At 37.9% G+C, this 15,017-nt stretch overlaps 2 protein-coding genes across 3 annotated transcripts; one reads left to right on the top strand and one right to left on the bottom strand.

Annotated features, from left to right (window-relative positions):
• Window positions 1-161: 161 nt before the first annotated feature.
• gcnt3 (glucosaminyl (N-acetyl) transferase 3, mucin type) lies at window positions 162-1,514 on the top strand. The gene has a single exon (XM_034879133.1). It carries the CDS (start codon window positions 209-211, stop codon window positions 1,460-1,462), a length of 1,254 nt encoding a protein of 417 aa, XP_034735024.1. The 5' UTR covers window positions 162-208; the 3' UTR covers window positions 1,463-1,514.
• A 311-nt stretch (window positions 1,515-1,825) lies between these two features.
• On the bottom strand, window positions 1,826-12,739 carry bnip2 (BCL2 interacting protein 2). Of its 2 annotated transcripts, XM_034879116.1 has the most exons (11): window positions 11,728-12,739; window positions 8,682-8,777; window positions 8,510-8,574; window positions 7,984-8,160; window positions 6,269-6,451; window positions 5,932-6,034; window positions 5,718-5,849; window positions 5,486-5,572; window positions 5,278-5,376; window positions 4,202-4,237; window positions 1,826-2,546 (listed from the first exon to the last, which is right to left on the bottom strand). In XM_034879116.1, the coding sequence occupies exons 1-11, from the start codon at window positions 12,078-12,080 to the stop codon at window positions 2,489-2,491; spliced, it is 1,389 nt and encodes a 462-aa protein (XP_034735007.1). In that variant the 5' UTR covers window positions 12,081-12,739; the 3' UTR covers window positions 1,826-2,488. The 2 variants fall into 2 exon arrangements, with proteins under 2 accessions (XP_034735007.1, XP_034735008.1); XM_034879117.1 differs by lacking the exon at window positions 4,202-4,237.
• Window positions 12,740-15,017: the final 2,278 nt, after the last annotated feature.

Genomic DNA, 15,017 nt, shown 5'->3' with positions numbered 1-15,017 from the left:
GGCTACATTATAACTACTGAGACTATGTGTATATATAGTTTCATAAAATAGTATTGCAAATGTTTGTGTGAGCTTTCCTTCCACGCCTTAGTTTGACACACCTAGTGGGTTGATTCCTCTTGAGTTTATTATTAACTGAAGCCCCACTGCACTGATCAAATTGTAACTCGCACTGAAGTGTGTGTTGTAGTCACCTTGAACAAGAAAAATGATTTTCACAAGGTTGTTGAGGAGCAAGATATTGAGGACCCTGTCTCTCTTCCTCATGGGTACGTTCTTTTCTTTTGTCGTTTGGGAAGCTGGCTCAAACAGGCAGTCATCGTCTGATCTCATACCACAGCAGTTCTTTATTGATCTGCCTGGCTGCTCGGCTATCATCAGTGGAGACGTTGAGGGCAGGCAAGGCGAATTAGAAGTTCTTCTGGCATCCAGGAAAAGACGGCATCGTTTATCTGAGGACTTCTACCTTAATATGACTGAGGATTGTCCATCTTACATTAAAAACAGAGGTTTCCTTACAGCACCTCTGAGTCAAGAGGAGAAGGATTTTCCCATTGCCTATTCCATGGTGATCCATGACAAGATTGAGATGTTTGAGCGACTTCTACGAGCTGTTTACACTCCTCAGAACATCTACTGTGTGCATGTGGACCAGAAATCCTCTGAAGAATTTCTGAAGGCTGTGGAGGCAATTGTTTCCTGCTTTTCTAATGTGTTTATAGCCAGTAAATTAGAAAGAGTGGTATATGCCTCATGGTCCCGGGTGCAGGCAGATCTGAACTGCATGAAAGATCTACTGAACTCACATGTCCAGTGGAGATACCTGCTTAACACTTGCGGGACAGACTTCCCCATCAAAACCAATGGAGAGATGGTTCAGGCACTGAAGGCCCTGCATGGGCGAAACAGCATGGAGTCTGAGGCCACCAATGACTATAAGAAAAGCCGTTGGCAGTATCACTTCAACGTAACAAACACTGTTATCAGGACAAATGTGAGAAAAAGTCCTCCACCCATTAGAAGCCCAATGTTCAGTGGAAATGCTTACATTGTGGTCACAAGAGCCTTTGTGAAACATGTGATGCAGGACAAACTGGTTCAGCAACTTCGGGAGTGGGAGAGGGACACATACAGCCCTGATGAGCACTTTTGGGCCAGTCTACAAAGGATGCCCTCTGTTCCTGGGTCAATGCCTGCCAACATCAAGTATGATACGTCAGACATGCAAGCCCTCGCTCGTGTGGTGAAATGGAGCTATTTAGCAGGAGATGTGGAAAATGGAGCCCCGTACTATCCTTGCACTGGCACTTACAGAAGAGCGGTTTGTGTTTACGGAGTTGGTGACCTTCCATGGCTCCTGAGACAACAACAACTCTTTGGAAATAAGTTTGATCCTGAGGTTGATGATATTGCTATTAGATGTATGGAGTCCATTCTGCGTTTCAAAGCTTTAAATCCATGAGCCACTGTTAACAGATCAACATTCCATCATTTGAAACTTAAAATATAATGTATTAAGGCAACAGTTTGTAGTTAGAATAGGTAAATATAGAAATCACAATAATTTATTATATATTGCAGGGCTTTTCCATTGAAATGTCTTGAAAATATTTGTATATCTTTTGTTATCCATCTTAAAATTAAATGTAAAAAAATGTTATGTGTTATGTCACTATGTTGTTATGCTCTTACGTAGTTCTTATATATTCTTTGCATTATACTAAATACATACTATACACTTTAAGTGCTGCTGTATATTTTATATATATGGTTACCACTGCAAAACTGGTAGTAAATAGAATTAAAAAAAAATACAAAACAATGATGTGGATCCATGACTTTACTTGGAGGAAATGTTACATTAAGACCTACACCTTTGCTTCAGATTGTTGCTCTCACAAATGTTCTCCCTTTACAAGTCAGAGGGCACATTTAAGTGAGGGGCAAAAAAGAACTTTATTTTCCCCAGGCAGGATTTTGATAGATAACATCAGCGGTGAACAGTGAAAAAGGTGCTGTCAAAACTTGTTCTATAAAATGCAACTCGATGGGTCAGAAAACCTAAAATGCAGTTTAAAAATCAGAGCAACCATAAAAATATATTAATTTCTCTCCAGTCACCTTATGAATATAAATATATATTTAAATGTAATAAAGTAGAACATGCATCAACCATTTGTAACAGAGTGCCTTAAATAATGTGTAGATACAACAATAACTGGCAAACACCTTTAACTAGGAAACACCAACAAGCTATGTTTGACATGATAAATCGGCAGTACATTGAAAAACAAAAACAAGGATTAAAAACATTTCAGACAGCATGTGGAAAAATGATGAAGATCAAGCTGTAAAAAGTTCCACAATGTAACAGGCAGCACAGTTTCTAAAAGGCACTTTCTTGAGCTAAGTCTTCAGTCACGTTGTCCAGAACAAACAGAGTGGCAGTTTGAAACATTCTCCTCCACATCTTGCAGTGTGAGCAGAGTCACTCTGGAACAGCAGCAGCTGCGACCTCCAGTTTGCCATGCATGTCCTGGTCGATTCTGCAAACAAATTCAATCGTCAGACATCTGTGTGACTGGGACGGGATGTCATCTAACCAGGCTAAGACAATAACAGGCTACTAAACTGCCCATAAACACACATTTCATTTAATAACATCCTGGAATGAAGTAATTAATTTTACACCATTGCAAAGGGAATTCTGAGAGAATATTTCTTTCTTCTTCTTTTTTTTTTTTTTACATACCAGACTTTTCAGCATACAACTGAATGCCTAATATTACCCAAGCTCTTTCTACTGAAAGCACTTTTACTACATGGGCAATACAAACCACTATTATCAGTTGTATTATTATAAGGTTCTTACTTCCCTTGACACCTTGCAAGACAAATGCACTGATGTCAACTTGTAATATGTACTGCATAAGACCAAAATCAATGTTAGGACGCAGACGGCTTTTATCTGCAGCACATACTGAAAATAGTCGTAGAGGTTGTGCAATAAGAAAATGCATATGCATGTGCAAACAGGTTATACAATCTTTTGCAAATCTGTGATTGTGAACTATATGTTACAACCAATAGCCATGTGATGGGTGCAACCTCTGTGCAATTTTTGTTGACATTGCCAGAAAGAACTCCATGGCAACGTGTGGCGTTTCACTGCATCTGTCTGGCAAGTTTGCCGATCAACTTAGGAACTCATGCCCCTAACGACAGAAGAGGAACTAAAAGAGTCACTTGTGCAACCCCACCGTTCGGACTTTTCTAATGGTCTAACATGCCATGATATATCTGCAAATTAAGAACCTCACACCTACCACTTATTAGTATAGAGTAGAACATTTCTGTGTGCATGAAAAAGGCTGACCAAGGTTTGTGGCAAAACCTAAACATCAGCAGTGAATGGGTATGCAGTGAGTCATGCAGAGCTGTGAGAGTGGACAAGCCGAGTGTTCAGTGAGGACAAGTTACTGAGGGGAACCATGTGAGGACATGGTTACAGTGCAACCACAGAATCACAGTGACTAAGACAAGCAACTTCCTTGTAGTTCCACCCATTGAGTTGTACAAACATGAACAAACTTACCCATCATAAACCACATCAAATTCTAAACCTGTTTTTTTTTTTTTTTTTTAAAGACACATGCAAGTAAGAGCTACCTAAGGCCCCAACTTTAATATCAGAAAGCAACAACACAATCTTTTACCTCAAAACTATTCTAACTTGTTCTTGATATAAATCAATAATTGCATTACAGTAGAGACAGTATCTTGGGTATAAAGTGGGCTACAAAAAGGTACATGGTACGTTTTAAACCACATACACATAGCTGATATTATCTCGAGGCAATAAATAGAGAACACATTTAACAAGAATCAACTTTGAAATGAACTTCACAGAATTGGCTCAGAAATGGGTTTTAGTTGGTTAAACAATCACCAAGCCACCTATTTTTGGAAATCAAACAGCTTCTCAGCCTGGATTTAAGGGACCGTTCTAAATCTACTGAGAGGGGGGGTGGGTGGGGTGTTGATTTTGGCCAGAAGGTAACTGCAAATTATCCAAGTACAAACACGTGGGACGGAATGAGGTGTATTGGTGCATTTCTGAAAGCCATCAGATAATTTTGTTATTAGTTTTGTGAAATGCAAAAGAATTGCTGAGGCCGACCCTGGGTGAAAGTGCATATACCTTTTAGGGCTTTTCCTATTTTTTTCGTCGTCAAACCTTAAGAGGGGGCAGGGAAATGGAATTAAGGAAAGAAAAATTACACAGCCAACAGCAACCAGACATAGAAAAGAGCAAAAACATTTGATAAAATTAGAAGTATTTTCCCTCAAGTCTTTCAAATGACCTAACTCAGGTTAAGTCCAAACAAGGACAAATACTGCACGAGCAATCTCTCAGCATGAGCTCAGTAGTTCTGTGTATCAATAGGGGTTAACATGAGGACATGACCAATGTATTCTTTAATAGCGGTTTCTAGGATGAAATTATCTAGATGCAATTTTCAGTAACCCTTGAAGTTTTAAAAGAACTCACAGTGCAAGGCTATTTTATGCTAAAATAAAATATTTAGATATTTGTAGTTTGCATTTGAATCGTTTCTCCATCAGAATATATATAGTGTAAGTAAGTAAGACAATCATGCCTATGGGAAGACAGTGTCCATGGTTTTGGAAAAACCCAAATCTTCCCTGGGAATATTAGGTCTTTGAAAGAAGAAGAATTGTGCAAAATATCAACATCTTGCCTACACTGGCCACCCAGTAAAAGCCGAATGATGCTGTAGCATCCCCTACAGATGAAATCTAACCAAAGTTGGAGGATCAGTAAGAGCTGATCCTGTGTTTGCACAAAACATTACTCAAATACCTACTAGAATTTGGGAACCAATTAAAGACAAAACAACAAGGCACGTCAACGCAATTTTTTTTTCTAACTGTTTAATTCTAATTTGTACAAAGTTTGGTGGATATTGGATGAGACTTGTAGAAAAGGAAGGTGACCTCTACTCATGTGGTCATGGTTTATTTATTGACTAATTCAATTCATGCATTGCTCCACGGCACAGCTAAAACATGTGAGTGCTTACTTAAGTATTAGACTTGAACCCAAACAACTTTTCCTCACTCAAGTGTAGGTAAAGAATCACTTTATATTTATTAGCTTGCGGACACCTACATATTGTGTCTTTTAACAGGACCTTTGTCTTGCCTTAAAAAGAGGTTGAACAGTTCTGATGTGTTTGAGTGAAGAATACTTACTGTTTGATGCAATCTGGTATGGACACATACTCCATTGGGACCAGTTCTGCAAGGTCTGTCAAGCTGAACACATACTTGATTTTCTGACTAAATTTGGAGCTGTGGAAAAATAAATGAATACATTAATAAAGCAGGAAATGTCAGAATCTACAGGTTACCGGAAAAGGTCTTCAGTTCATCATTCTAGCAGAGTAAACATTAAAGTTACCTTATAAAAGGTTTTGTGATTGCCAGCAGGGTGCGAATAAACCAAGAGGGATGGACAATTATCATAGACTTCAAGTTCTTCCTTAACCTGTGCAACAAAAAAAAAAGAGAGAAGATGTCAACAATTTCATCACATATGACACATGATGCAGCTGTTCTTAGGATTGGCCTGGTGCCCTGCATTTGTTGAAAGAACTGCTCGTTTTTTGAGCGTAGCGGCCACTCGGACTCACCTCCTATCAATCTGTTGATAACACCTTCTGAGCCAGCCGACAGTTGGCATCTTTTTCCGAGAGGTTGCCCCATTCAAATACACAATCATATAGTTCTCAGCAACCAAAAGCTCCAGCGTGCCGATGACATACCTGAAGGAAACAGGAAAACGACATCAGCGCTGGTTCAGAAATGTTCACTCACAAGGCCAGACAAAATCAAACAAACACTCACTTGAATAAATTGTCCATGATGTATCTGTAATTTGGTTGATTGCTCTCCGGCATGAAACACACAGCGAACACAATTATGGCATTCAATCCATCGCCATAGTAACCTGCAGTGAAAAACAAATACATGAAAATTTCAGTATCAAGAGACTATTTTTACTGTCAAACTTTTTTTTCTTTCATACTATGAATAAACAGACTGACATCAACTTCTTTCAAACACAAATGCAATATTGCTTGTTCATCAAACACACAAATACATAATTTCAAGCATGTCTACAGTATGCCTACTGTAGACATACTTGAAATTATGTATTTGTGTGTGTACACGTGCCACTGACCTCCGTGGCTGATAACCTTTTTGTATGGCTCGATGGCCTTCATGTCCACTCTGTGTTCCTGGTCTCCGAAACGAAACACCCTCCAGCGTCGACCCTCCTCCCTCTCCTCCGAGGAGGAGAACTCCTGGACGGACTCCACGCCCTTCTGTAGGACTTGTGTGGTTTTCGGCTTGGGGAGATCATCTAAAGGAGAGGAGGCATTTTAAAGCCACAGCTTGGCTACTTCACCCATAATGAATAAGCGGGCTTTCCAATGTTACCAGATCTATGTTGAACAAATGATTCATTAATTGTTTAGATCACTCAATGATTCATGATTGAACGTCTCAATCACATGCTTTCTATTAAACATTACATTGAATTCTTGGCATTTTTCTTTTGTATCTGGATGACATGCTTTCTCTCTGAATTAACACCCAACAATCACATCTCAACTGCCCTTTTGCTTGAGCTCAGCATTTACAAATACCTGATGAAATTTCCTGGGGAAAACCCTGCGATTGTTCCCTGCATGGGACATAAATATGTCAACAAACACTGCTGAAAGGAGAGCTACATGATGTGCACAATGTGTAATTCTGAGCATCATGTATACATCAAATGATGCAATGATCATGTAGGTCAAGCATGCAACAAGCAGAATCAAAAATGAGTGAATAGTGCAACCAAATCACATCAACACACTTTTGAGGATCTGTCTGTGAGCATCCCATTTCCGCTATACACCACATTAAACAAAGCTCTCCGGTTCTTCTTTAGAGCACTGTATGAGCCATGTAACAGATTTAGCATGGACATGAAATAATCTACCAAATTAATCGTTTACCCCGTTATTTAAGATCCAAGCGGTAAAATGCCATAGCAATGCATGTCCAATTAAAAAGGCCACATAGAGTATCTATAGGCTATAAATGGATTCAGCAATTGATGTGTGATATCTTGTAAGATATGACACACTAAATTAGCCTGGGGCGACTTTTTGTCCTATGTTTTCAATGAGATTAAAGTTTTGCAACGTGCAAACGCTCTCTGTCTGATCGCGGCCTTACTGTGCAGATTAAACCACTTTTTAACACACACAGGTTGCTATCGATTGCTTCCTCAAACCGAGGAACATTTCAAGGAAAGGAAAATGACATGCATAAAAACAGCAACTGAAAATGAAGTGTACAAAAAACAAAAAACCTCCCCATGATTTGTTTAAACAACTGAAGACAGAACATAATCTGGACAATAGGAGTTGATTGACTCATGGTTCTCAGAACTAAATGGGGGCTGTCCAAGAGACCTTACCATGAGAAAGATAGAAACCTGTTGCTGGCCTGCAGCCTGTTTCCAGGCTGAGAATGGAAACAATTCTTCCAAGTGAGAAAGAGGGAGGCAGCATTGTGGAAACACAAAAACAACAAAGCACATTTTAACTACACTTAACACACTGTTAGCTGCCTACCCCAACCTGTGACATCAGAAAAAATAAAATAAAAATGCATTCAAAAACCAGGAAATAAAAGACTGAGGTCTGGTAACACATCCGTTTCTGTGTTTCAAGCCAAAAAGGGTAAATCTTTTCATGAATAAATTACACAACCATGGAGTCACTCTATACTTTACTTTTTGAACTTTCATTATTGATAAAACAAATTCCACAACACACAGGCTTAAAAGATACTAAGTATTGAAACTGCTATTGTCATTGCATGATCTAATGTTCTTACCTTCCCATTCAAACTCATTACTGTTGTCTGAAGGTGTGTCTATGTCGTCGAGGTCCAGCTCTGTACTTTCATCCAGCTCATCAGAGAGAAGAGAGCCTTCACTGTGGTCCAGTGTAAGACTGATGTCCGGAGCTGCAAGCTTCTTCTTGGCCTTCTTGCCATGGTCCATTGCATAGCCTAGGGTTAGATCATCAGTAGTTATAAACTTTGTAAACTATTGAAAGTGTAGGTCCTGGGTTTTTCAAATCTATTATAATACATTATTGAGTATTCTGCCAAAGCTACTATGAGTCCTCTTTTTCACCAGAGTTCAAGTGGCATCTTCCAATGTTAGTCTTTAACAACAAAAGTCCCTCTTTGAATACAGTTTTTGCATAGAATATAATAAACTAGAATGTTTACAGTGACCAATAACTCTCTCAATGTACATACGGTCATGTGAGTTTTAAAACAGACTTGTGTGTTCAAAATGTGAACATGTTCTTGAATATTGCAAAGCAACGTATGTTGATTCTTTTTTCATTACCAGGGTCCATCTCTTCCGAGGTTCCAAAAAGCTCATCTTCAAGCTCCTCTTCCTCCGGTAGGGGCCTAACATCCAAACAGCAGGTGATCATGCCTTCAGTAGACTTATTTGCATGCGACTTTCAACACACAAACATGTGAAACAAAGCGGTGTCATTAGGGATCAACAATACCGTGGAAAGTCCTCATCCTGCCACTCTTCCTTAAGTTCAACTCCTTCCATTCTCAGGCGAGCTTCTGTTGTGGCAACGGACTCTTGGCGCTCCAGGCTGGGAATGAAAACACAAAAAGGTTATAACATCTTTTATGTTTAATGACATTGAATTGTTAACAATCCCTCTTGTACTGCAGATAAGGCCTGCACAATTAATCGTTATAAAATCTCAACTTGATTCACCCTGTTCACGATTTCCTTTTTAAATAACTGATTTTTCTTCATTTAATTTTACGAGCCAACCGCACCACAAACGCTTCTACTTTCCTTTGTGAGTTTTAAACATAGACTGAATAAAATAGGTTTTAAAGTGCTCCAAGCGCTGAGATGCTCTCCCTTCTCTTCATTGAAACCTCTATGTTTACAGACTTGTGGTGATGCGCAACGTGCTATAGTTGATCTATGTTTGGTACTGCCAATGTGTTTCGTCATGGTCAAAAAAATCGTGGCAGAGAATCGTGATATCAATCCCAATGTAAAAAACATGTGATAATTCATGTGATTAATATCTTGCAGGCCTACTGCACAATTCGAAAGAAAAAAAAAAAATTTAAATCAAGGGCAGGGCCAGCAGAGATTATCCGAAACAAACCAAACACATAACTAGTTGCCTGACAACGGCTTCTTGTGACTTCAACAATCCTCAAAAGGATTATGGCGAGAATGTAGACCAGGAATCAAAGGCAATATTTTTCTTTGGTTAATACATCAGCAACTAAAACAAAGTTAGCTGATATGGATGAGGACAGTGATGGAATGCTGCATAATACACTTGACTAAAGCTGCACAGAAGCACATGATTATACAATCTGGAAACAAGGGTGGGAATATGTATGTTCTGAATAGGATAGGCTATGTTGAGAAAATACAACACATTACTGGAAAAGGTTGATGGGATTTTAAAGGATTAAAAGGAGAAATATAAAATATCATTCCTAAAACAGTCTAAATAAATGATCTATATAAGCTCTACTGATGATGTGATGGTCATAATAACTTCCCTATGGTGGTCCAACAGCAGCCTCTACTGACTGTCCCAATGAACCTTTCCAGATTTGTAGATCATTTGAAATCTGATGTAACCATTATTTGTGGCTTTTTTTGCTACTTAATGTAAACCGAGTCAGTCCTTTGATCTCAATATAACAATATAACTTCACTGACCGATTTCTTTCACTAACACCCAAATTCAATACTGCTAAACTTACTCCTCAGTTTGCATCACTTAACATTTATTTTTTTATGCCACGCATTATGTTCTTCAGTCCTCAAAGATGATGTGGGCGTATTCCCTTTTTCAACTTATCAAATACTTTGATTGGACATGTTGTAGCAGCTATTGGCTGCTTTGTTTTACCGTGCTAATCAATACATAATTCACAGTCCTGCATGTTGAGCGAGAATTGCCTCAAGTGTTTGAGCTTGCAACTGGCCACATAATCAGATCACTGGCTATTTGAAGGCTTACAAGCTTGTGTTAAAGTCTTAGTTTATTAACCATAAGGCCAGCCACTCACTAATGCTGATCATGGTATCTGTATCTTTGCTGTACAGAGCTTCCTTTGATGCATTAATCACATACCCAACTGTATTTGTACTCCCAGACACAAAAACATTCCAGGCAGTCTTGGTACACAAGATTTCAAAAAGTTTATGCCTTAGCTGTTTGCTCAACGTATGTACAGTGCTAATCCCCATATTACATTTGAAATCCAAGAGAGAGAGGACATTTAGGGAGTCGAATGGAAAAATAAGTGACAGTTATATAATAATAAAATAATAATAATAAAGCACTTAGTTGTGAGTTGAATTAAGCAGCAGATCAGTCCTGAGAGTTTTGACCAAAATGTTAAATGAGAAGTTGTTTTTAATGCTCATTTTATCTCTCTCTCTATCTCTTGACAGGGATATTATTTGATACTCACATCATTGCAGTGTCTACCAATTTAAACTCTTCTTATGTCCAATCTTTATAATGAAAAGGGTGGGGTACCGTGCTTTATTTGAATTTATACTAGCGATACAGTGCAAGCTGGTTGGACCGACTGCAAGAAAGCCTTAAGTTCACCTGGCATGGTCCCGTTTACAACAGTCTCTAAACTAATCGGTCTCTGTCAGATAAAGTTCAGAGGGGTCCATTTTAAATCTCTAATTCTTTTGTCAATAAAACTGCTGGTTACTCTATGTGAAGATTAAAAAGGCAGAAGCACAGCATTTCCAGACAATTAATAAGTTTGTCAAAGGTCTGTTAAATGATGCTCTGTGCATGTGATGCTGCTCAGCTGCCCACTGATGTTGCTAAATATAACCTACAGAGGTTGACGCAGACAGTTACACCTGTGCAAAAATAGCCATTTTCCCAAAGCTTATAGTTTCGGTTTAGATTGTGCCAGAGAAATGTTAATTTAACTCTTTAGTATTTTTTGAGATCCTAGTGTGGACAAAAAAAGGTTTATATTGTACAGGTCTTACTGTTAGTGTCCTCCACCCCCTCTACAATGTTCAGGCAATAAATGTCACCAGCCTCAGTCTACCTTCTACTTTTCCTGCTGTTTGGCCAAGCTACATATACAGGCATTGAAAAGATTTGGCAAGGATATGCACGGTACTCCTCCTTTGGTATTAATGCCTGTTTGTTGGCTAAGCATTGGTTTTGAAAACTGTCAGTAAACTGTATGTTTAATAGACCTTTTTGTTTTTTGCGTCAAATTGTTAAGTTTTTACTGTAAGGAAAGTTCTGTTTGCTCTTATTTTTGCAGCTGAACAAAGCAAATTGTGGCAATTAGCAGTGATTTTCGCATTAACGCTGAATAACCGCTGGGCTTTCAAATCTACTGCAATGGAAAACATTCTCTCACTTGAACATTGGTAGCCATCTGGTTCAGGTGCTGGAGTCTGGGAGAAAAGTATTCTTGCAATGGAGAGTTGAAACCAAACTAGCTTCTATGTTGTTATGTTGCCTAAGTGTAGGCCAAGCCTTAAAATGTAAGGTTTCATTTACAGACCTTCCAATGGGTCCAGTTGGCGAGCGTGGCTGGGGTAGGCTTACTGGGGTTGAGCTTCTTGCTCCCGGCTGTTTCTGTTCATTGTCTGGAGTTTTCCTTTCCTGTGGCGTACCTCTTGTCTTGGTTGGACTCTGTTGAAGTGCCTCTTCGCCATTTTCGACTGTTGAAGCTGTGCTATTTTCTAACTCGTCACCTTCTCCCGATACTCCAGAAGATGAGGGACTAGACGTCTGTCTGTGACTCAGCTCTTCATGAGTCCTCCTGGGTGTGACAAAACCTGGGCTGCTATTGTTCAAATTCATATCACTTACACCCTTCAGCACCGCTTCACTCTCAATCACATCCGATGCCATGAATTTCTCCTGTCGCCCTAGTGCCAGAGCGGATAAGAGGAAAAGAGTCCGACAATGAACCGTTAAAACACAGGTTTGCAAGTTAACCAGTCAGAGAACTGCTTTAGCTAGCAATACACAAGTTCTTTCAAAGTTTGTGGCTAGCGTGCTAGCTCTCGTCCGCTACACAGCTAGCCAAGAGGACTGTTGTTGTTGACAGCTAGCTAGCTAGCTAACCAAGTGTTATATGTCACACAGTGTGCACAGATCAGACCGTTTCTAAATGCGTCACAATGGGTAAACTCGAGAGACCAAGAAGTATGCTAGCTTTGCATAAGCAGCGGTACTACTTAATAATTTCCTCCCTTCCTTCAAGGTAACTTTTTCTGCTTTCCTTGCCTTCCTTCCGCCAAGTCAGTATGTCTCTTGCGGATGTAACGTCAGTCACACTAGCTTATGAGCTAACGTTACAGTTAGCTAGCTAACTAACTTGGCCACAGAAAAAGACAAGCGTATGTTGTCCATGTCCAATGTCCATCTAACGCCGGCCTGTGATTAATCCATACCACCAAGCTAGCAAGTTGTCAACTAGCTACGACATAACGTTAGGACAACCATTCCATGGATATGTTCCATATAACGTATCAATTCAGTATCCGCTGATTTAACTAGCCGGGTCCCGACAGTGTATGAGGACGGGTCCAACACCGAAATCAATCTCCTGTGCGTTTTTTTTTCCTTTTTTTTTTTTAATCTTTATTTAAAAAATACATTCAAATATATAACATTTCAGACGCAAAGCCTATAATGATAAAAAAAAAAAGTATGACTTTAAATAATAAAAAATAGTTGTATTATATAAACTTAAATCAAACAAACAACGAGTCGCTTTACACTAGCTAGTTTTATATACAGGCTATGGTTTTACACAATATATAATGTGTCATTCGAGTCCAAAAGTAAGTGAATGTAATGTATGTGGTGTGTGTGTGTGTGTGTGTGTGTCTATATATATATATATATATATATATATATATATATATATATATATATATATATATATATATATATATATATATATATATATATATATTTATATGTTTATATGTTATGATTTGACACTATTATTTTTAATTGAATTAATATAACCGGCCACATTCTGTTACCAGACAGCTAGTGACGTTCATTTCTTAAGCACAGTACACTACAAAATTACGATTCATTTTTTTTCTTCTCATTTTGGTAGGCCATTGTTTTAACCATGTGAAAAATATTGTTTTAAATTGCCTCATCTTGCGATGCATGTTTTAAATTGTAAACATATCTCTTCTGTTTAGTTTCTCACAAGTTAAAACTATCTCTCCAAGTGTAGGCTAGTTAAGTAGTAAAATATGTCATGTTACTAGAGAGGCGTTGATATACGTACATGAAATATATCTAATTCTAATGTTTCTGACTTCTCTTTTGAAATTGATCAAACCCTGCTACTATTGATCCTTCCGTGAACTTTCTCACTAAAGAATCTGTTGACCTGCTTACATTTAAAACATTACTTCGAATCTCTTAAAAGTTGGTTTGCATTTTTCAATATAGGCCCACATTATGATTCCACAAAACTATCAGCAATATTCATATCATCAGTTGTACTTACTTCAAGTCATGTCTGTTTAAGCATTTACTCAAGCAATGTAGGCCTATTCTTGGGTTTCATGATAGACACTATGTAAAAAAAAAGTTATTATTATTGTTAATATTATTATCATCATTGTTACTTAAGTAGCCTACATGTTTTTGGTATTTTACATGGTTTAATTTTAGAGATAAGTATTTTAAATTTTACTAAATTTAAAAGAAATTACAGATTCCAAAGCCCATGATCAGTTTATAAATCAATCATTGTTATTGATTAAACGACCAAACAGTAGCTACTTAGCTTCACCTTGTCGAGTTACAGCTTTAATATACTGCTCACATTTAAATCCTAATGTTGAAATACACTTTTATAATAATCCATTTACAATAATATAACACCCAGAAACTCATTGTTGTATAAAGTACATTGTGATGCTAAAACCTCTGCAGTTTTGCTAAACTAAACTTTTAACGCAATGACTTTGCATTGTAACCTATTTGCACCTAGGTAAAAGTACTTCTTCTATCACTGGTCTTTTTACATTTGGATTGATATCAATATTAGTAAGCCAATTGGTAGTCCTGTGTATTTTCTCAGCTTGCAGCTTCAATCCAATGCTTTGCAAACAACCCATGTTTTGTTGCTAAATGCAAAGACATAAATGTTGTATACATGGTTGTAGTAATGAGACTGATTCAAAATGTGTGGACGTCCACTGTCAACATAAGTTTAAATCTAATTTATTTTTTGTTCTTCTCTACAGTTATAAATAAACATGTACATGGATGTTGGTAGAACTAAGGACCACATCATTGCATAACAATAACAATTTTTTTACTTTTGAATTGTTTAATGTAGCCTATGTAATATACATTCAGTGTTGTTGATAATACTATATCCACCAATAGGATTGCAACCTGATTTGGAAACAGTTACAATATCACTTCAATAAGATTTACCTTCAGAGACTAATCTTTGCCACTAGGTGGAGGCAGATGCTCACTTAAACACTTCAGTCTGAGAGGATCCCTTTATTGATAAAAATCTGTTATAACTCAAACCCCTGTGAAAAGCAAACTGGAGCAAAGTCTGAGATGTAACAGTAATTGAAAATATAATTACATGAGCCAGCTTTTGACTTATATTTAGATGGTGAATTTATCTATAATTGGCAATGATATTGAATGAAATTACCTGCCTTTTTAAACAGTGATATTCTCAAAATAATGTGGTTGCAGGCAACCCTCAGGTGTGGCCTTACCAATAAATAATTCTGGAGAGTATAGAACATGTCCATCTATTTAGTTTTAAGAGCTTCCAGCAAC

This window comes from Etheostoma cragini, chromosome 8 (assembly GCF_013103735.1).
Source record: "Etheostoma cragini isolate CJK2018 chromosome 8, CSU_Ecrag_1.0, whole genome shotgun sequence".
Lineage (NCBI taxonomy): Eukaryota > Metazoa > Chordata > Actinopteri > Perciformes > Percidae > Etheostoma > Etheostoma cragini.
The sequence above is the reverse complement of the archived record's forward strand: the minus strand, read 5'-3'. Positions and strand labels throughout refer to the sequence as shown.

Bases quoted from the DNA above. Each gene is read 5' to 3' on its own strand.
- gcnt3 (XM_034879133.1), top strand. From the start codon at position 209: ATGATTTTCACAAGGTTGTTGAGGAGCAAGATATTGAGGACCCTGTCT.
- bnip2 (XM_034879116.1), bottom strand. From the start codon at position 12,080: ATGGCATCGGATGTGATTGAGAGTGAAGCGGTGCTGAAGGGTGTAAGT. The intron at 8,575-8,681 runs GTATTGTTGATC...TTTGGATGTTAG, and splicing joins CAGGATGAGGACTTTCCACG to GCCCCTACCGGAGGAAGAGG. The intron at 4,238-5,277 runs GTAAGTATTCTT...CCCCCTCTTAAG, and splicing joins ATACCAGATTGCATCAAACA to GTTTGACGACGAAAAAAATA.